The 21,853-nt window shown below is 58.9% G+C and overlaps 1 protein-coding gene across 1 annotated transcript in view; it reads left to right on the top strand.

The window, feature by feature from the left end:
• Positions 1 to 21,127, top strand: part of PER2 (period circadian regulator 2) — a 37,173-nt gene extending 16,046 nt beyond the window's left edge. Inside the window, 18 exon segments of the mRNA XM_042995851.1 lie at positions 401 to 452; positions 1,604 to 1,746; positions 3,348 to 3,426; positions 5,770 to 5,876; positions 6,428 to 6,581; positions 6,863 to 6,971; positions 7,754 to 7,879; positions 8,301 to 8,388; positions 9,919 to 10,078; positions 10,167 to 10,291; positions 11,115 to 11,279; positions 12,429 to 12,668; positions 14,557 to 14,600; positions 14,602 to 15,369; positions 16,393 to 16,570; positions 17,473 to 17,665; positions 18,795 to 18,945; positions 20,958 to 21,127. Coding sequence (XP_042851785.1) covers positions 401 to 452; positions 1,604 to 1,746; positions 3,348 to 3,426; positions 5,770 to 5,876; positions 6,428 to 6,581; positions 6,863 to 6,971; positions 7,754 to 7,879; positions 8,301 to 8,388; positions 9,919 to 10,078; positions 10,167 to 10,291; positions 11,115 to 11,279; positions 12,429 to 12,668; positions 14,557 to 14,600; positions 14,602 to 15,369; positions 16,393 to 16,570; positions 17,473 to 17,665; positions 18,795 to 18,945; positions 20,958 to 21,107 — 3,032 coding nt within the window. The 3' untranslated portion in view covers positions 21,108 to 21,127.
• Positions 21,128 to 21,853: the final 726 nt, after the last annotated feature.

The following is a 21,853-nucleotide window of genomic DNA, read 5'->3' as shown; positions in this document are numbered from 1 at the left end:
TATCCCCCCAAACATGTAGGTGGAGGGCCTACATGTTTAGGCCTTACACACACACGTTCGGCCCATCAGTCAGTCGGTTTCCCCGAGTTAAATGGCTTGTTAGTTGGCATGTTTGTGTCAGCTTCGGAACCGTTTCAAAATGGTAAAGTTCTGGCGGCCGACTTTTAGCCCCTCCTGATCCGGTACGTGCGACACTCACGAAGCACGTTTCAGTCGGAAGTGTGATGAATGGCCTCTGAGGGCTCCGCTTTGTGCCTGTGTAAACATGCCTTCGCGCCTGACGATTCCCCCGCCTCTCTGTGGCTTGGGAGAAGCCAAGAGTGCCAGCCCGTGTGTCCCGTCGTGCGATGGGATGAGATCGGATGGGATTGGGTGTGTGACTCGGGGCTCTTTCTTTCAGATGCGTTTACTCAAGACTGCATGGAGGAGAAGTCTTTCTTCTGCCGAGTCAGGTAAGCCCGTGCCTGGGTGTCCCAAGCTGGGCACGGTGCCAACACATCCCCCCCGAGCCCCGCTTGTGAGGCTGAGGAGGTGTGGGAGTGGCCCCCACCGGCTCCCGCTGTGCCGTGACCCCACCCCACGCCCCTCGCCCCTCGCCCCTCGGCACCTCTTCAGGGTAGAGGCTTATGCGGGCACCCTGCCATGCAGTGCGCATATTCCTGAAAAGTCTGTGTGAAAACTGCATTTCACATATGCACAGGGAGGGGGCGCCTGGGGGGCTCAGTCGTTTGAGCGTCTGACTTCGGCTCAGGTCAAGATCTCGTGGCTCGTGGTTCGAGCCCCGCGTCGGTCTCTGTGCTGACAGCTCGGGGCCTGGAGCCTGCTTCGGATTCTGCGTCTCCCTCTCTCTCTGCCCCTCTCCTGCTTGCACTCTGTCTCTCTCTGTCGATAATAATATTAAAACAATCTTTTAAATAAAAACAATGTGCATGGGGAGTTAAGGCAGCATGGTCAGCAGTGGGGTGATTGGACCCTTCCTCATGGAGAACATCAGCCCGAGGAGCCTGGACTTGGTGCCCGTCACCTGGGAAAGCGGCCCGGGCCCTTAACCAGGAAGGCACGTACCCCAGGGCCCAAGAGGACCCCGAAAGCACATGCGGCCTGTACCTCAAGTGTGTGTTTTTTCCAGAAAGAGCCCCCAGAGCTTCCCCAACAGGCTTTTGGCCTGAAGCAAGGTGACCGGTTGAGCGTCCAGCCGCAGTGTCAGGAGTGACCCCCTGGCCGGGCTCTGGTACCCTGGGCAGTTGGGGCTGGGGCCTCAGTAGTGAAGCGGCGTCTTCTCCCCCACTGAAAACGTGACCCCCTGTAGAGAACGGCTCCTGGAGGAGCTCCCACTGCCCAGGGCTGTTCACTCTTCGCTGTGCCCTTTAATGTCGTTGACACCCGAGGGAGCGGGGCAGAGGCCCAGACCCAGACCCCGGGCGGCACCTCCAGCTTGGCCCGGGTCCCCAAGAGGGGAGCCTGCCTCCGCCTCCCGGGCTTCGGGACAGCCAATGCAGGGATGCTCTCGGAGCAGCCGCTGCGGGGAGAGGTGGCTGGCAGTAAGCAGGACGGGATTCCTTGTGGCCTCGAGCCACATCGCTGACCCTGCCGTCCTCCACAGTGTCGGGAAGAACCACGAGAACGAGATCCGTTACCACCCGTTTCGCATGACGCCCTACCTGGTCAAGGTGCGGGACCCGCAGGGCGCCGAGGGCCAGCTGTGCTGCGTGCTGCTGGCGGAGAGAGTGCACTCGGGCTACGAAGGTAAGAGCCCGGCCCAGGCGGGGGCACAGGCTCCGTGTGGTGCCTCAGTTAGTCCCGTGGCTCACCCCTAACGTCAGTAAGGCTGACTGCCAGCCCTGGCCTCTCCCCCCACCTTGCACAGTGTCCGTCTCCCTCTGGTTGCACGCCCACCTTTGTCCCCTGGGCCCCCCGGTGGCCCCTGCCATACCGCCTCCCCCTGTCCATCAGAGGGTCTGGGTGCCGGCATCTCGCACCCGTGACCAGGCTGTCGCTGTGTCCAGAGCGCCCTGCCCCTTCCCCAGCCACTGCCTTCCATCCATACAGTGAGGATGGCCCTGCCGGGTCCCCAGGTCCCTCCCATCCTCATGCACCTCCCACCTCGAAAGCGCAGGGACAGCACTGCCTGCTCAGGACCCCACACCGTCCGCCCACTCGGGAAATGAGGCTGTGGCTCGTCCTACCTTCTACTGCATTCCCCGCCTTCCCGACGTGCAGCCTGGCGGCCTGGCTCCCACCGTTCGCTCTGGGTCTTTCCTCCCTCCCTCTGCCTGTAGAAAACCACAGTACAGCAGGGTTATCCCACCAGGTGCCCGTTCCTGGTCCTGCTGGCTTCTCAGACCACCTTCTCCCCGCAAAAACCCCAAATCTGGGCTTTCCCTTGAAGCCCAAAGGCCCCCAGGCACTTGGCCACCCCGATTCTGTCCTCCTGGTGACTCCACCTCCTGAACTGTGGTATGACACGGTCCTCGTGTGACCCGCTGCAGGACCGGGCCGGGAGCCCAAGGTCCTCGCCCCAGCAGCTCCGCAAGCCACGTGACCAGAATTCCCAGAAAGCAGGCGCCGTGTGCAACTACTGAGCCACAGGGATCCAGTTTGGTCCACGTTTCGTTGTGTTTACAATCTTGTCTCAGTGGTTAATGATGCCAGTTTTTAAAAAGGCATTTATTTCTTAAAACCGATAGAGATGTTTTAGGTATGTGGTCCTTTCTCAGATGTTTGAGGGGCTCCTCCATATGGAATATTCTCTTCCAAATATTCAAGAAGGACTGAGAGGGGTTACCTGGGTTTCACCGAGTTGTTCATCCCAACAGGACTCTGCTTCACGAATGGAAAGCTTTGGAATTTTGAATGTTTTGTCCATGAATTTGGTAGCTGAGGGAGATTCCGGATATGCGATTTCCTTTGTGCAAGTTACTCTATCTTCTTTGCCCGCCCTAGAAACTGTAAAGTCCCCGTTACAGTGACATTTGCTGAGAATGTTGAATCTAAGCACTTAACTCATTTTTTTTTAAACAATTTGTTGAGCTCACCCTCGTTGGATCTGAAAATCACGGATATGGCCTTCCGGCACGATTTTGCTGAGAGAAGCCTACGCGACAGCACGTGCTTCTGTTAGTGTGGCGGTCCTTGGCCTTCTAGACTGAACCTGCCCACAGAGGAGTTGAGGCTGGCTGGCGGTCATCTAGCGTAGGGTCTGCTCTGCTCCCTATGTTCAGAGTCCCCTTAATTCCTTCCTCCGCCACACATCCTGTGAATCGACACGGCGTTTTCCGGTAGCTATAATGTAACTGCACTAAGTGCGTATTAGAATCAGAAACTTGTGTAAAATTCTCTTCTTTCAGCCCCTCGAATTCCTCCTGAAAAGAGAATTTTTACGACCACACATACACCAAATTGCTTGTTCCAGGACGTGGACGAAAGGTAAGCCGCCTGGCACGGTGCCCTTTGCATGTCTTGGAATCACTGTCGCGCCCTTCGTGTCGGCAGACTCGACCACGTGATGTTTAGCGTTTCGTCATTATCTTGGTGGTTACTTAATAGCAGCTCAACACAGCCCAGTCAATTTTTATGTTTTGGGCATGAACGCTATGCAGCTAAAGTTAAGGCCGCATGTTGGTTTGAGAAGGTAATCCGCAAAGATGTTGAACTGTAGGCAATGAAACGATTGTGGAATTGCACTAACAACCTCCCAAGATAGGAACGTTGTGTAAATGGAGCATTCTGGGGAGCTGATCATCGTTCTAATGGAGTCTATCTTTATTATCCTATTTAAACTCATTTCAAAATCGCACACGACTAAAGCACGGCATGGCCAGGGACGGCGTGCTCGGGTTAGGATTGAAGCCAGAGACGCCATTGGCAGGATCCCAGCAGAAATGTGTCCCACACACCAGCGTGTGTGTCACAGCCTGATCCCCGCGGGGGGGCGGGGGGGGGGGCCGGCGGTCACCTCCGTTCCTGCCCGGAGCTTCGCTCCGTGTCCCACTCAAGGTGCTGTGGCCGGAACACATGGTGCTTGTGGGAGTCGGGAGCCCTGCCCTTCTCAGAGGGTTCTGGTTTGGCTGACTTGGGGCCGAAGCCCACGGAGCACCTCCCCCCGGCCCCTCCTGCACAAAGACAGAAGATCCTGCTGGCTGCCGGCAGTGATGGGGAAGAGCCCCCCTCGGAAGACCCACAGGAAGTGGACCCAGAAGCACCAGAAGCACTCCGGGCTTTCTCAGTTGGCCCAGGCGACCTCCACAGATGCTGTCGAGGATCAAGCCCACCCCGCTGCCTGCGCCTGACCTGGAGACACCAGGTACCCGGCCTGGACGCAGGGCCTCCGGGGAAAGAGTTGCTCTCGGGCAGCCAGGGAACCGTCAGCCTTCAGCTCTGGGCGGCTCAGGGCTGCTCTGCTCGCCCCCTGTGGCAGAATCACCAGAGACACAAGGCTTCAAGGCGCAGGTTCCTGGGCCCCACCCAGCCCCATCCAACAGGGTCTCGGCGTGGGGGCCGTGGGAGCTGCGTTCACAAAGCAGCCCCAGGATCATTTTTATTCTTCCAGGAGTCTGAGAACACCTGCCTGCAAACCAGCACAGCTGTCACTCGTGTGCAGGTGTTGTGAGCAGGTGCACAGGACCTTCCTCAGCAGAGCCCTGCGGGTGGCCCAGCCCACGGAGCACAGGACACCTGGGCGGTGGCCCGGGCTCCTCCCCACCCTCTCCCTCCTTCCTCCCCCTTCTCCTCCTCCCCTTCTTTCTTCTTCCTCTCTCCCTCTTCTTCCTCCTCCTCTTCCCCTTCCTCCTCCTCCTCCTCTCCCCTGGCCAAACCTTGACCTGGAAGGGCACCAGGAACATTCTGTACATCCTATCAAATGAAAACATGAAGCCTGGAGAGTATGTGTCAGACCAGGAGGAGAAGAGCGAATCCTAACGCGGGGCCCACGAGAAAGCTCCATTCGAGGGGAACAGGCAGGCGTGGCTCTAACGGCTTGGAGAAGGCCCTTTCGCGTGAGGGCATCCGCTCGGAAGAGGTTGGGGAAACATCAGTTCGATGCGAGAAGGCTGGTCTCCAGGGTGGGGAGGCTGAACTGCGGCTCAGAAGAGGGAACAGTGGCTGCGTGGGCAGAGAATGCTGGCCGTGGGGGCAGAACGGGCACCGAGACGGTCACCCCAAAACCTCGTCCTAAAAGCTGCAGGAGGAAGCCCGGTGGCACAGAGCGAAGGCCCCCCCGCCTGTGTGGCACCTTCTCAGGACCAGACACGGCGGCCGAAGTAACCGAAGCACAGCATCCTGAGCTGGAAAAGAGCCAAACAGGGGCGTCCGGGCAAAACTTGTTTAAAAGAAGCCATGCCCAGCCCCATCCGGCCAAACTTACAAATGACATGAAGAAAGAAAAGACCTTAAAAGACAAAAAGCAAGAACGTTATCATGATTTACTCTTTCAGGAGTGAAGACGCCGCCCCGTGCTGGGGCACTTGGCCTGTATGCGTTGGGCCTGCTAGGGCCTAGCTCCCCGTCACAGACCTGTGGGGATGTTGTCATCTTTTGTTTGCCAATTAACTGAAAGACTGTTCTCTGTGAGCCCAGTTCCCCAGCTTTGCTCTCTGGGGAATTTGGAGTCTGTCCCTTCCCTGCCCCCCAGGAGGAGGATGGTCCTTAGAGATGAACTAGGGCCCCCCCTTCGAGGCTGTGTTCCAGACTGCGTCCCGAAGCGCAGCCATGAGGCTGGGGCTGGGGAAGGGGGGCTGCACAGGGACCCCCGTGTGTGTGCTTGCTTTGCAGGGCGGTCCCCCTCCTGGGCTACCTACCTCAGGACCTGATCGAGACCCCCTTGCTCGTGCGGCTTCACCCCAGCGACCGGCCTTTGATGCTTACCATCCACAAAAAGAGTAGGTCCCCTTTTCACAGTAAATCCTGCCGTCAGCACCCAGCCTAGATGGGTCAGGCCGGCCGCCAGTGTGTCTGACGGGTGCCCCGGCCGTGCCCGAGCCCTAGTCTCGTGGGTCAGGAGCGCTCATCTCTCGTGGGGCCTCTGTGGCCCACAGCCTGAACTGTGGCCATCCTGCCTTTACGGTTGGCCTCCCTGGCGGGTGGGGGGAGGGGTGCGGGTTCAGCTGTGGCGACACCGGTGCTGACCAGGCCAGGGGAGTGGATGACACGGGTCCCCACTGAGCCCAGGCCTCGCAGACACGGGGGACGCCGAGCGCCCCCCTGGGGGCCGGTCAAGGCTACAGACGCGTGTGCCGAAATGCGTGGTGGCGCTTTCGGCAACGGTCCGTTATTGCAGTTTAAAGCGGGGCGGGGCGCCGACAGCGGTAGCGTTGGGGAGGTTGGCATCTCTCAAGTTTCGAGGTGACTCCAGAACGGAGCGCCTCTCCCTCCCCTCTTCCCGAGAGCGCCAGCCTCTCGTCCTCACGCCCGCACCCTTCCCCTCCCCCAGTCGTGCAGTCCGGCGGACAGCCCTTCGACTCTTCTCCCATCCGGTTCCGTGCCCGGAACGGCGAATACGTCACCCTGGACACCAGCTGGTCCAGCTTCATCAACCCGTGGAGCAGAAAAATCTCCTTCATCATCGGGAGACACAGAGTCAGGGTGTGAGTGCTCTCAGTGCACGGCGCGGCCCGGGAACCCTGGCTCCCCCACCAGCACACCGCGTGGGGCGGGACCGGGTGACCAGGACCCAAGTCACCTTCCGCCACACGCCTTGCTCCTGGGGCAGGGGGGTAGGGGGACACCTCACGCAGGCAGAGCAGCGAGTGGAAAGGAGGAGGTCGTGAGTGGGCAGGTGGCAGCCCACGGGTCTGCAGGGGGGAGGCAAGCCTGGCAGGGGTGTGCGGCATGGGGCCCAACTAACAGACAGATTCACGCGGCACAGGGGCCCTTTGAACGAAGACGTGTTCTCGGCTCCGTCGTGTGTGGAAGAGAAGGGCCTCCACCCCAGCGATCAGGAGCTCACGGAGCAGATACACCGGCTGCTGCTACAGGTGGGTGCATTGCCTGCGCGCCCTCCTGTCCCCCTGTTCAAGTGGCCCAGGGCTGCTCGGAGACCCGGGGTGCCCCTCCCTCCCTCCCTCCCTCTCGGGCTCGTCTCCCCGCATCCGGCTCCCCCCTGCGCCCTGGTGCCCCTGGTCTGGGCCCCGGACAGTTGGGCACACCTGCCGTTTGCACCGTTGGGGGCAGCCCCAGCCGTACATGTTGGGGCGTCTGTGCCTGAACGGCAGCCCGGGGCGAGCCACTGAAGGATGGCACCCAGCCCCCGAGTCCGCCCGCAGGCCCTGGTGCTAGCCCACACATGGCCCCCCACCGGTGCACCGGGTGAGAGCGGGTCACCTGCTGGGCCCCGGGGGACCAGAGAATGCCTTCTCCGTGTTCTGGGGACAGACGCAGCACTCGAGAAAACTTAGCGTGGCCACCAGTCCCCCCAGCCAGGCAGCTTCTGCCTGTCCGTCTCCTCAGACCGCGGCGACACCACAGCACGCCCCTTCTTGTTCCTAAAACGCCTGGGTAGAAACCAGACTGGCCCATGAGGGAGCTGAGGGACAGGGTCGAATGGTCCCTCTTTCAGGGAGTGTGTGCGACTGGGATCGGGGGGATGCATCCCGCAGCCTGACCCGGGGTTGCAGCCCAGCCCCCACCTTGTCCTTGCCCTGCTCCCCAGGGCAGGTCACAGCCTCTGCGAGACGGCCGTGTTGGGGGGCACCGAACCCGCAGTGCCAGCCATGTCCCCCAGCCACATCCAAGGCCTTCCTGTCTGCTGTCTCCCCAGCCCGTCCCCCACAGCGGCTCCAGCGGCTACGGGAGCCTGGGTAGCAACGGGTCCCACGAGCCCCTCATGAGCCAGACGTCCTCCAGCGACAGCAATGGCCACAAGCACTCCCGCCGGAGGCGGACCGTAAGTACCTATCCACCGTGTCCCTCCCTCTCCGGGTAGACTGACCCGCGGCAGCCCTGGAGCCCGCACAGCCCCAGCCACCTGCCCTCTGAACCTGCTCGCTCGGGACTCACTCTCTAGTCTCTAAGGGGGGAAGCGTCCAAGAGCTGTGGCTCAAGTCTGGGTGAAAATCCCTTAAAGCAGGCGAATCAAGCAGAAGTGAAGACACAACAAAACCGTAACCTGCCAGGTCCCTTGATTTGTGTTCTTGGGACCATCAAGCTCGTTTTCTCTAGCTCGGCCACACTCTGATTTCTCGTTCAGAACTTACTTCTGCGTTGCTGGGAGTTGTCAGCTCTTCTCTGACCTCACCATGGGGGACAGGCTGCGATGCCAGAGGGTCCCCTCGAGGGAGTGACGCGTTCTTGTGTTTTTCCTCAAGGAAATTTGTAAAAATGCTAACGGCAGGGTCAAAAGCAAAAGTCCTTATCCTGGTGACTCTGGAGAACAAAAGGAAAAACGTGCTACAGGTAGAGCATTATTCTCTGTTTCCTTCGTAAAACCTTTTTTTTTTTAATGTTTATTTTATTTTTGAGAGAGGGAGAGAGACAGAGCGTGAGCAGAGGGCAGGGGTGCAGAGAGAGAGGGAGACACAGAATCCGAAGCGGGCTCCAGGCTCTGAGCTGTCAGCACGGAGCCCGACGCGGGGCTCGAACCCACGAGCTGTGAGATCATGACCTGAGCCGCATTCACACGCTTAAACTGAGCCACCCAGGTGCCTCTCCCTGGCAAAACTCTAAGTGTGGGAGGCGGAAAGAGGAACCTGGTTTAATGTTAACTCCAGGTGGCAGGGATTTACCCTTCCAGCGTGCCACCTCCCCTCCCCATTGGGCAGCCCCGCTCGCGGTGATGTGCCGCCAGCGTGGGCCTTCACTCATTCAGTTTCGCCGACCCCGGCTGTTGTGTGGTCACCTGGCTCCCCGCAGGCCTGTTGGGATGTGGCCAAGGCGTGCGTTTCTGCCCCGTCGCCCCGTTCTAGCTCCGCGTACTGGCCGTGGGGTCGGCGCTTCCAACGACGTGAGCAGGTGCCCTCGCCCCCCTCGGGCTGCCCGGCCAGCCCACAGCGCTCACACCCGTGAACGCGGTGTCTGAAGTGGACAGCGCCAGCTTTGCTCAAAGGCCTCCCTCTCACGGGGAGCCAGTGGCCCAGGGAGCTGCCCGCGCACCCCCTCGCCGCCTGAGCCCGCCCCACCAGGTTGTGTCCCCGCGCCCTCGTGCCTGGGCTCATGCTGTTCCTCTGCACGTACGTGCACACGCACACACATGCACCGCACTCCTCTCCCCGTCGTGGGTTCTTGCTCTTCCCTTGCACTCAGGGCTCGCCTCCTCCAGGAAGCCTCCCTGGGCTGCCCACACCTGGCCTTCGCCAGGATTTTTGGCCTTCGGGACGTGTGGGTGTGCACTTTGCCCCCAGCGGACAGACTGCATCCTGCGGTCTGTGCTGGGTGTTGGGGACACAACAGAGGGCAGGGCGTGGCTCTGCCCATGAGGGCCCTTAGGGGAACGCGGTTTGGTGCGCGTGGTGAGGGCGAGAAACGTCCACAGCAAGCCGCACTGGAGACCATTATGACTGTTATCACCCACTGGGTCATATTTGGAAGGACTGACCCTCCCAGAGACAGGGAATAATATTGAGCAACTAAAAAGCGTCTGCAATCTAATTGGCCCTAGAAGCTTCAGGAGTTTAAGTAAGAACTGGCCTTCGCCACTGCTGAGTCCCTGACCCTGGGGATAGCCCGGGCCGAGGGCCGCCGAGCCCCAGAGAGAAGCAGGCCTTGGCCCTGGTGACAGCTCCCTCTAGGTTCCCTCTGTGGGTGGCACAGTGACACTTGCCCCCACAGAGCTGCCTGAATATCTGGCTGTCCCTGGATTTCTGTGTCTGTGGATCATATTCTGAGCCCCGAGCCTCATTTGTAGGCAGAATTAAGAGACTTTGTAAACATACAGAATACTGTTTGGGGGAAGCAGGTGTTAACTGAGCTATCTGGTCCTTCTTTCAGAGACACAGAGTAGTTCCTGTGCTCAGATGAAAGCTGTCCCCGTGGAAAAGGACAGCTCGGGCGCCAGCCTGCCCCCGGGCGGCTTCCCCGAGGAGCTGGGTAGCAAGAGCCCGCCCGCTGGCTCCTACCAGCAGATCAGCTGCCTGGACGGCGTCATCAGGTGAGGCCCCTTTCGGCCCCCGCCTCTGTCGTTCGTGCGCTCTGGGGGCTCCCGTGTCACATGAAGCCCTTCCCGGCCCCCCGTGCAGGTACCTGGAGAGCTGCAGTGAGGCCGCTACTCTCAAGAGGAAGTGTGAGTTCCCGGCGAACGTGGCGACGCAGAAGGCCGGCGATAAGCGGAAGGCGGTGGCCGGTCTTGGGCCGCATGGCACAGGTGTCTTGCCCGTTCGAGCTGCGGGGGGTGTGGTAATTTGGATGCCCGCTGTGGGATCAGGTGTCCCGGAAGGCCTGGAGCCCCCCTCCCTCCCAGGGCAAGTCTGAGGGCTTCAAGGACACAGTCTGTGGGTGGAGGCTGTTTCTTCAGTAACCAAAGTAGCTCCAAAGTTAGCAGCCGTCTCACAAGCTAGACGTAAAGGTGATCTGGGACTTCGAGACGAGGGTCCTGTCGGGGCTGCTGGAGCGGGAGGACCGGGGGCACGTCACACGGTCGTTCTTGGGCAACATGGTGTCTCAGCAGAGCACCGGCCTCTGAACGTTGCTGCAGCCCTACAAGCCAGGTTAAGTCCCAGGCCCCTCAGACCCTGTGAGTGTCGCCGGTGGTCATTCCGAGAGCCAGAAACCGGGTGTCCCGTTGCTGAAAGAGCACGAGCTGGGCAGTCACACTGTGAGGGACTGTCTGTGCCCGGGCTGCGGGCAGAGCGCTCAGCAGAGGGCGGGCCCCTGGCTGCCTGTGCGGCCTCTCTCTCGGCCCGCGGAGGGGGTCCGGGCAGAGGCCCCTGACCCAGAGGACCTGCGGCTGCCCGGCCGCCCGCCCCCTTTTAGAGGACTCGGGACGGGAGAGGTGTGATTCCGCCCACTTCAGAATTTCCTCTTCTCGCCCCGGGAATAAATACCTGCCGACAGACCGTCACCTGCCGGGCGTGTGCGGACCAGGTGGGCCCGTGGGTGTGGGTGCGTCGCACAGACAGTGCTGGTTCTTATCTGAACGGTCTGCTTTTATTGCACGTTTGTGTCTGTGTCCTTTCTGCCTCACAAAGAGACGACCTCACCCTCCGAGGTGAACAGCCACGCGGAGGTCAGCGCGCATTTAACCTCGCTGACGCTGCCGGGCAAGGCGGAGAGCGTGGTGTCCCTCAGCAGCCAGTGCAGCTACAGCAGCACCATCGTCCACGTGGGCGACAAGAAGCCACAGCCGGAGCTAGGTATGCTTCTTGGTTCTCGGACGATGCCGAGGGTTCTCTGACTTTAACGGTAAAAATTGGGTTTTTTTAATTAAAAAAGTTTTAATTATTTTTTTTAACGTTTATTCTGAGAGAGTGAGTGTGAGCAGGGGAGGGGCAGAGAGAGAGAGAGAGAGAGAGAGAGAGAGAGAGAATCCTAAGCAGACTTCATGCTCAGCGAGGATGGAACCTGACCACGGGCTCAATCTTAAGACCCTGGGATCATGACCTGAGCCGAAATCAAGAGCCAGATATTCAACTGGCTGAGCCACTCAGGCGCCCCTAAAAATTTGAATTTTTGGCTGCCCTCCTAAAATTTTCTTTAAGTTTGTCCAAGTGCAAAAGAACCCTAGCACTGCCCAGGAACGGAGACCCAGGAAATCCTGGAGCATGAAAAACAGGTGGGGGGTTTAGGGGGTGGGGGGGCGCACACGGCGCCTGTGCCTGTCCGAGTCCCCGTTGCTCTCTGGCACCACCTGGTGGCAGGTGTCTGTTCAGGCATGAACAGGGAAGAGGCTGAGGTGGTTCTCAGCCTGGGCCTGTGGGGGGCAGGGGGGAGGCAGGGGGACTGAGTAGGGATCCTCGGGTCCCCACCCCCTCCCCTGTTTGAGGACAGGAGCCAGCACAAGTCGTACAGCACTGAGTTAGCTTCTTTAGAACACCCATGAGTGAAATAAAACCCAAAATTGTTCTTTTCTGGGCAGAGAGAGACAGGAAACAGTGCAGGTAAGAGAGTCGGTGTCCAAACCCCTCTTTCCGGATGGTCAGTGGGTTCCACCTGCCCCTGTCCCGTCACGGCTGTCACGCCTGAACCAGGATAGGGGTCATGCGCTAGCTCTGTCTGTGCTGCTCTAAATGCTAGGGACTAGGAGCGTCTCCAACGTTGAGCTGAGCCCCGAGATGCCCCACGTTTCACTTTGCTTAGAAGTCTGCTCCTGGAGCCGCCCCAGGCAATGAGACTTCCGTCATGGACTTGAGTCTTGCGTTGTTAGCCTTCTCAGGGCGCTAAGTGAGCTCACCGTGGATCTCAGCTTCACGAAGGATTTCTCTTCTTCAGAGATGCGGGGTGGGTTATCCATTGTTTTAGCCCCCGGGGCCCTTGCACACCGGAGGTGCCGTCTCGTGTTACAGAGCTGGTGGAAGATGCTGCGAGCGGGCCCGAGTCCCTGGATGGCCGGCCCTGCGGCCTGGGCGCGGAGAAGGACCCCCTCCGGACGCTGGGCCTCACCAAGGAAGTGCTGGCCGCCCACACCCAGAAGGAGGAGCAGAGCTTCCTGCTCAAGTTCAAGGAGATGCGGAAACTCCACGTCTTCCAGTCTCGCTGCCATTATTACTTACAAGAAAAATCCAAGGGGCAGCTGAGCGAAAGAAGTAAGTGGCGATACCTGACCTAGAGGTGGATTTCTAAAAGCTTCATATTCTTGGTGGAATGGGGTCCAGTGCTTCTTTCGAAGCGTGAAATGCCCCCAGTTTGGGACCCCCGCGTTTGTGACATACGTGTTGGAACTTGGAGGCGATGCAGTCTCTTGCGGTAGAAACGGGTGTCCTCTCGGGTCCCCGAGGGCACAGTGCCATCGAGAGCGGCGACAGCGCCAGGCTGGCCCCCGTGGAACATGGGATGGGGCCGTTGCAGGGATGCCACGTCAGACGTTCTCACTGGGTGGCTGTGAGGGGCAGGGGACCCCACCTGTCCGCAGTACTGACGGGGCATTCGGTGTCAGGCTCGTGAGCGGGGAGGAGCCCCGGCTGACATCCATTCTCCTCGGGAGACATGTCCTCCTGGCTGGTCTGGCCTCAGGGCCGGAGGACAGCCCCTGGTTGTGCAGAAAGCTGCCTTTTGGGTTGAGAGCCAGCGGCTGGTTGAAAGGCGTGGGGGGAAGTCAGATAGACAGGGCTGGACTGATCAGAGACACCACGCTTTCCCTGGTCCCCCCGGGCCAGACACAGGGATCAGAGCTAGTGGGCCCAGGAGACGTGCACCACAAGCTCCCAGCTCCCACCATCTCTAGGCAGACACACCAGGGTGAATGTATAAGAAGTAAAGTAGCTGATGCTGTCTAGAATCGTGTCTCTTCTACTCTGTTCCTTTTCTCCTTCTTCCCCAGACTCAGGGTGACTGCCAGGCCATAGAGAATCTCTGTGGAAATGAGAAGAAGGTGTCACCTCCCACTGTGGGCAGACCCACCCTGAGGGCCTGGCTTGGTGCGGAGTTCCAGCTCCCTCTTGCCCGCCTGGCCCACTTTTTGCAGTGCACAGACTATACGGCTGTCCACAGCAGCCCTGTCTAGACCCTGATGTGCTATCCCAGGAGCCCAGTGCTTCAGCCACTAGTCCCACCAGGGGACAGATTTCCTATAGGAAGAACATCAAACAGAGTCTGAATCCCACAACCTCTGCCCACTTACCACTTTGCCTTAGACTGGCTGGTTTGTCTTCAGCATGGAGCAAAGGTGTGGACCACACCCTGGCACAGGTGTCCCCGCATACCCGCTGCAAAAGTCCCAAATTACCCTAGGTGACACGAGAGGAGACGCTGAGGTTCCTGGGACCCATCCCAGGCGTGGCATGACACTCCGACCCAAAGTCCTGCTAGCGCACCAGTCGGGGCCCGGGGTGGGGTGGGGATGTGCCAAGGTCCTCCGGTTACCAGCACAGACCTCCCACCTTCTAAAGAAAGCATCATCTCTGCAGCACTGGTCGCCTGATAGACCTCCACTCAGGTGCAGTCCGGGCTTTATTTGGCAGGTGAAGCAGGAAATCTCTTGTTTTAAGGAACAGTAGTGATAACACTTGTAAAATTCAAAAATAAGGTTTGATGAGATCAGTGGGTCTATCCTTCAGGTTTCACAGACCAGTGTCAGGGAACAGCATAGATTCATCAGCCTTTTTACTTCTTTTGGCCCAAATAAAACCTTCTAAATACTACTTTTCATCACTATGATTTTGCAAAAGAAGGGACTTTTTAATAGCAGAAGGAAACAGGCATGTGATCTTGTAGTTAAGGGCAGTCTTAAATTGGTTGACTCTGGTTTCATGAGTATTTTGCCCTGATTATTTCACTTCACCAAGGGTCAGGGGACACCTTTACGGAGGCCCCAGTGGGCCCCAGGCTGACATTTGGAAACCCCAGACTGCTGAACTAGGAGGTGCCCTCACGTTTCTAAACTTCTACAAGTCTCCAAAAACCAACACAGAGGAGTCACATAAACACTTACATCTTAACTCTGGTGGGTTTTTTTTTTTTTTTCCATTATTTTAGCCACCCCTGGACTAAGAAATGCCTCTGGAATAGACTCATCTTGGAAAAAAAACCGGGAAGAACAGAAAACTGAAGTCCAAACGGGCCAAGCCTCGAGATTCCTCCGAGAGCACCGGGTCTAGGGGGCTGGCGCCCCACCGGCCCCCACTGGTGGGCCTGAACGCCACGGCCTGGTCGCCGTCGGACACATCCCAGTCCAGCCGCCCCTCGACACCCTTCCCTGACTCCATGCCAGCTTACTCCCTGCCGGTGTTTCCAGCCCCAGGACTCATGCCCACGCCGGGGCCGGTGGCGGCCACACCCGTGGCTCCCCATGCCGGCTTCGCGGTGCCCACCGTGCCCATGGACACTCAGCACCCGCCGTTCACTGTCCCCTTGGCCCCCGTCATGGCACTGGTGTTACCCAACTATTCCTTCCCTACGGTGACCCCTGGCCTGCCCCAGGCCTTCTTCCCAGGCCAGCCTAACTTCCTGCCCAAGATGATCCCTGCCTCGCAACCTGAGCTCCCTGGTCGGACCTCATCCCCCAAACAGCCGTGCACATGTCCTCGGGCAGAATGTGGGCCACCGGCATCTCGTGCAGCCACCCCAGCCTCCCTGCCGTCCGCCTCTGGGCCCACGGGCAGAGCCTCCCCTCCGCTCTTCGAATCCCGGGGCAGCTCACCTCTGCAGCTCAACCTGCTACAGCTGGAGGAGGCCCCTGAGGGCAGCGCCGTGGCCGCAACAACGGCAGGGTCCTCGGAGACCACGGGGGCAGGGCCAGACTGCAAACCTGGCACGGCCTTGGACCGGCAGCCAAAGCCTTCGCCAATTGTAAGGACCCCCCCCCCAATGTTCCTTCTCTAAGGCGGGCGCCACATGCAGCACGGCAGGGGTGGGGCAAGCCCGTGTCCTCCCAGATGGGAGTGGTTAGACACCGTGGCTTCTGCCAAACTCTTTGTTTTGACACAAATACTCATGCTAGAAATTAACGTCTTCCAGTTAAGCGACCCTATCAGAGTAGAGCGGTGGGAGCTCTTCATTGTTTGGGGGGGCAGGGAAGCTGGCAGCAGAGGCACCCTGGGTGGACGTAGAGGCGGAGGACAGAGCTCTGGAACCAGGCGGTCGGTTCCCTTCCCCCAAGTCCTAAGGGACACCGGTGTGCCGTTCTTACTCGATTAATGAAATTGCAATTGTGTCTCCAAAGAACCGCTTCTGTGTTCTGAATGAGCTTAGGCGTGTGGCAGTGTTAGCGAGGCCGCGCAGTCCACGGGCGCCCCGAGGGGGAGCTGCACGGGGCCCCCAGAGGAGGACGCACAACCTCATGAGCACAGACTAACTTCCCCAGTGTGTCCCTGTCCTCCCAATTCCTGTTTCTGGGGTCCTGGCCTCCTGTTCTGGTTCTGAGGACGGAAGGGTCCGGCTGCTGCCAGGCCACGCCTCTCCCTCGGTCCCAAGGCCCCGCCCCCCAGGCCAGAGCCCCACCCACGGCGAGGAGCAGCCACCCGGTGCTGCTGAGGCAGTTCCCCGCTCCCCAGTCTGCACTGGTGGAAGGCCAAGCGGGAGCTTTTCCCTCAAGGATCCTGGAACTGCTGTCTTTGGTGTGACTGTCCCCAAACTAAGGTTGATTAGACGGCATTCATAGACCACTGGCGAGCATGCTGCTGTAGTCCCAGTAGCTGCGGGACGCATTCACTGGGCCTTCTTCGTTGGCATGTGAAGGAAGGGCCGGCGATCTGGGGACCCCGCTCTGCCGCATCCCTGGTGTCCCTGGTTGGCCTGTGCACACAGTGCCCTGCAGCTCCCCAGCCCCACCCGGTCCATCCTGACCGCGCCATCTTCTCCCTGTTCCTGAAGCGCGAGGAGCCCACAGACGCGCCAAACAGCGATGCCCTCTCCACGTCCAGCGGCCTGCTTGACCTCTTGCTGCACGAAGACCTGTGCTCGGCCACCGGGTCGGCCCTGTCTGGGAGCGGGGCCTCCGATTCCCTGGGCTCCAGCTCGCTGGGCTGCGATACGTCTGGCAGCGGAGCAGGTACGTTGGTGACCTGGGAGCACCCGAGTCCCGCGGGAGTGGACGTGTTTTAGTTGCCTCAATTCAGGGCTTTTTTGGAAGATGGTCTCTTGATGTACCTGAGGGCATCCTCAGCTTTTCCCGACCTCAGGCCACGGTAGCGGGTGCGGACCAGGTCCCGACAGGCATCCAGCTGGCCCTCCGAGCGGCTGCCCAGAGCCCACGGCAGTTCACACCCGCAGGCACGTGCCCCTTGCTCCTGCCCCAGCTCTGCCCATGGGCATGCCCTGCACCTGTTTGCTTTACACTCTCCTGGCATTGCAGGCCTCACCCCTGCTGGCTCTTTAGGAGCGTCCCTCCGGCTCTCTGGGCTGCTAGGAGGGCTGGTGGTGTTCGCCCTGCCAAGGGAGCCCCCCCTCATGTGAAGCTGGGGTGTGGGCTGCACGCCTGAGCGGCGAGGATGAGCCCGGTGTGCTGTGGAACTCCGTAAGGGGCAGAGCTCACTCCACAAACTGAGACCCCCCCCTTCCCCCCCCATGGGGTTTCCCTTCCCCTTGCTCTCTGGCCTCGCTCCCCACGGGAGGCTCACTGGAGAGCGATCCCCGACCCAGCTTCTCTGTGGCCTAGCCTCGTCAAGGAGCAGGGAGCTCTTGGAAAGAAGACCACACTTTCTAAGACCTAGCCCCATCTGGACTTCTCGGGGCTGGCCCTGGAGGGAAAGAATCACCTCCATGGTGCCAGCTGGTATTCCCCAAATAATGTGAGGACTGAAAACGGGGGGAGGAACATCCACCAACCTGGGCACTCACCGCCAAGTAAAACTCTTCAGCTCCCCAAAATTGCCGTCGCCTTGTACACGCGCGTCACACGAGGTTTAACGTTGTGTCGAAAGCTTTGACTTGCCACGTTTTGTGTTTTTAAAGGCAGTAGTGACACGAGCCATACCAGCAAGTATTTCGGGAGCGTGGAGTCTTCGGAGAATAATCACAAAGCAGAAGTGAAGGCAGACGTGGAAGAAAGCAAGCACTTCATCAAGTACGTCCTCCAGGACCCCGTCTGGCTGCTGATGGCCAACGCAGATGACAGCATCATGATGACGTACCAGATGCCTTCCCGGTAACCACTCGACCTTCTCCTAGGGACGTGGGATCCCCCACCCAGTCGGGGGGACTTCCCTCTGAAGCCTCATCTCAGATTGAGTTGAGTGCAGCAGACAGAGAAGCGGGGTCACTCCGGGTGGCTCTGTGGTCCCACAGAGAGCCATCTGTGTGGACAGTGTGCCCCGGAGCCCTGCAGAGTGACCTCCCGTGGGCTGTGAGGAAGATGGGCTCCCGGCCACCCTCCTGGGCGTCGCACTCAATGCTCACGAAGCATTTGTGCCAACGTCTGTCTCCCTTCTCTGTCGCCCAGCAACCCTGTGGGGTGGATGGGGTGTGTCTGTCTTAGAGATGCCGAAGCCAAGGTCGAGGTAGGTGAGCAGCCCTCGGCCACCGGCTGCTCTGCGGTGACTGGAACTGGGCCACCGCAGTGACTGCTTGTCAGGCTGTTCTAGTGAACCGTCATGGTCCCTGCCCCCGCGGAGCCCCAGGGTGGAGGAAGCTGGGGAAAGAAGGATTAACGCTGAGGCTCAGAACAGCCCGGCCTCTGTAGGGGGGTCACTGGGGCTCTATCGCCGGGGCAATGTCAGGGTTTGCAGGAGGCAGAGGAGTTATTCCGCCAACCGCCTTAATGGCAAGAGTCTCCAGCTGATCAGCTTGTGCAGGTAACCAGCTCCCGTGTCTAATTCAAAATAAAACCAGGGCGCCTGGGTGGCTCAGTCAGTTATGCATCTGACTCTTGATTCTGGCCCAGGTCATGATCTCACGGCTCATGGGTTCGAGCCCCACATGGGGCTCCACGCTTGGCGTGGAACCTGCTTACGATTCTCTCTCCCACCCTCTGCCCCTCTCCCCTACTCGTGCTCTCTTTTTCTCTCAAAAATCATAATAATAATAACAATAATAAAATCAAAATTGTTACTCAGGTTATCATTTTAGTAGGAAAACTATGGATTATTTACTAGGGAGATTAAGTTATCTTAAATAGGGTAATTTATTTTAAACAAAAAGGAAATTTGCATGAAACAAAATCACCAGAAATTATACTAACATGGAAAGAGTCGACAGAAAATGAGTGTGTAAAAGAGAAAACCACGAAAATCCCTTACTAAGACATTCTGAATTGCCTAACTGCATGTTCTCTGAAGGAATTTGGAGACCGTCTTGAAGGAGGATAGGGAGAAGTTGGAGCCGCTGCTGAAGTCCCAGCCCAAGTTCACGGAGGGCCAGACGCGGGAGCTGCAGGATGCACACCCCTGGCTGCGGGAGGGCCGCCTGCCCCCCGCCGTGGACGTCACCGTAAGTCACAGCGCGTAGTTTCTGACGTCGCATTAAAGGGCACTGCGAGGGGGCCGCTCCGTACTGTCTTTGCCAGTGTTCTGTAAACTTAAAACTCCTAGAATTTGAGAGCGTTCACTAACGACAACGAAAGACACCACGATACCGTTAGTCTGAGGAACTTTCTTGTAACGGCTCTGCCACATTGCTCCCGAAAAGGCCTTCTGAAGGTTCGGTCTCGAGATCCAATGCTGAAATTGGAATGTTTTTTCTTTCTTTCAATTCTGTTTTCCATTAAAAACGAAACAAAACAGGAAACAGGAAGCTCTGCTCCTACCATAAACCCTCACTGCCCCTGTGGACCATTAAGTGGCCATAGGAACAGCGCTCCCACAAGGCCACGCACCCCCTCCCGCGGCTCCCGGAGACATACCTGCGTGCCCATCCCTGCTCCCCGCTCCCTCCTGAGCCCCGGGTCCCCCGCAGCCACTCATTTCGGGGGCTCGGTGTCCTTCCGTAGCTGAACCCGCGGCCAGCCCTGTCCTCCACCTTCAGGATGGGAACGGCCACTCCCCATCACCTCCAGCATCACCCCCTGGTCCAGGCACGATGCTTCTTCAGCTGGATCTTCCTAGTAGCCTCCCTGCCTCATGTGGTTCCCCCGGTCCCCGACAGTCACATCCCTGTCAACGGGGCCCCGTCTCAGTCCCAGTGCTGCAGAGCCATAAAAATCTGACATCTCTTGGTTTCTCCTCCCTCACTCTCTGCACCACATGGGCCTCTCGCCTGCCCCTGAACGCAGCAGGCAGGCTCCTGCCACCGGGCCTTTGCACCTGCCCTTCCCTCTGCCTGGAACCCCCTCCTCTTGGATAGACACGTGGCTGCTTCTGGCTTCCCTCACGTGTTCCTTTCACACGCCACAGTATCGGCTGCCTACTTCTTCGTGTCAGATGACCCCAAAACTTAGTGTCCTAAAACAGTAAACACTAATGATCTCCCACTGTTTCTTTGGGCTGGGAATTCAAAAGCAGCTGGCGGGGAAGCTCTGGCCCCGTCTTTCCTGAAGATAAAGGCAAGATGTTGGCTGGGGCGTCTGTGGTCATCTGAAGGCCAGAAGACCCCCTTCCCAGGAGGCTCCCTCCCATGCCTGTCAAGCTGGTGCTGGCTGTGGACAGGAGGCCTCGGTTCCTCGCCACACAGGCCTCTCCCCAAAGGGCTGCCTGGCTGTACTTGTGGCCTGGCACCGGATCCCCAGAGAGGACGGGAGGAAGCCACAGGCCTCTTGGGCCCCACGATGCCCTCCATCACACCATCACCTCCTCTTTGCTGGAGGCGAGTTACCAAGTCCAGCCCACACTTCGGGGATGGGGAATGAGGCTCCACCCTCTGAGGGAAGGGTCTCAAAGAACAGCCCTCCATCAGTCACCTTCTCTGGCCTTTTCTAAAGGTCCAACGTATAATAGGACCCCCTCCACGTGCCTTGTTCCGCGTCCAGCTAGACTTTCATTTTTAACACTCTAGGGAACTCGCCTCACTCTGTTTATTGTCCCTCTTCCCCTACGAGGATGTCACCTCCACCGGGCGGGGTTTTCATCTTTGTTCGCTGGTGAGTCCCAGTGCTCAGGACATGTCTGACGCGTAGCAGGTACGCAGCAGATGGTCGGGGAATGAGACCGTACATCGCTGATGCCCCATTTCCCAGATTAGGAAACTGAGGTTGGCGAAGGCAGTTATACTGGGCCTCGATCGACTCCGGCCCCACAGGCAGGAAGAGGAGGAGCTGCGACCAAGCCTGAGTCTCCTGGCTTTGCCTCACTGCTCGGATAAGGGCTGGACTCTCCTCTGGCCTTGGGGGAGTGGCCTCCCTGAAGAGCAGGCAGGGTCCCAGCAGCCCCTCAGAGGCGCCCCACGTCCCACCCCTCCTCTAGCAGCCGCCTGGCCAACCCCTGGTCGCCTGCACCTCCTCAGATTGAACTACACCGCGGTGACGAGCATGTCGTTTCTGTTACCGATTTGACATTTTTCCTTTTAAGGAGTGTGTTTACTGTGAGAACAAGGAAGAAGACAGCATCTGCGTGCCATATGAGGAGGACGTTCCTACTCTGGGTCTCCGCGGAGACCCGGACACCAAGGAGGAGGGAAGTGGAGCCCCCTTGAGTCACAGAAGGGAAGAACAGACCTAAGTCTGTCCTGGCCCCGCCCCCCCCCCCCCCCCCCCCCCCCCCCCCCCCCCCCCCCCCCCCCCCCGTGATCTGCGCCAGGAGGTGCTCGGGAGAGAGGAGAGGTTTTCTCACCTGTTTGTCATGAAGTGGACAGATACGCTTATGTCGCTTTTTTTGTTTTAGGGGGAAAAAACACGTAGTTTTCCGAAGGGGTGATTTAAAACCGGAGGGTGGGAAGGGTCTGGGAGGAAAATACATTTTTCTATTTAAAACATACCTACGGAGGTTGGGGGGCCGGCGGACAGATTTTCAGTATTCTTTAACTTGAGAAAGCCTGAACCCCCCTCCTTGCACGTGTCGGGGAGGTTGTCCCAGGGCTCCCGGAAGTCTGTGGACTCGAGGAGGCTTCTCGCCGGTCCCTGTGGGTGTCGGGAGGCATCATGCAGGCTGCGACAGACAGCGGGGAGCCTCCCCAGCTTGGTGCGGGTCAGATCAAATTCTGGCCTCTGGGGGCTGCTTTTTATCTAAATTATCATTTAGTCAAACTAGGTGTTTTTAAAAACATGCCAAATGGGGGTCACAGCCTCTGCCGATTTTCTTTCAAAGTGTTTCGCATCAAACGGCTTGAAACCTACTCTGGCAAACCAGCAGCTTCGGCTTCAGGTCCCGTAGCGGCAAACATTTCAGTCTGACGTAGCTTGTGTTTGGGGTGAACGGCGTGGAGATGCTCACTCGGGACCAGAGAGGCCCAGTGGCTTGTGTGGCCG

Source organism: Panthera tigris, chromosome C1 (assembly GCF_018350195.1).
Source record: "Panthera tigris isolate Pti1 chromosome C1, P.tigris_Pti1_mat1.1, whole genome shotgun sequence".
NCBI lineage: Eukaryota > Metazoa > Chordata > Mammalia > Carnivora > Felidae > Panthera > Panthera tigris.
The sequence above is the reverse complement of the archived record's forward strand: the minus strand, read 5'-3'. Positions and strand labels throughout refer to the sequence as shown.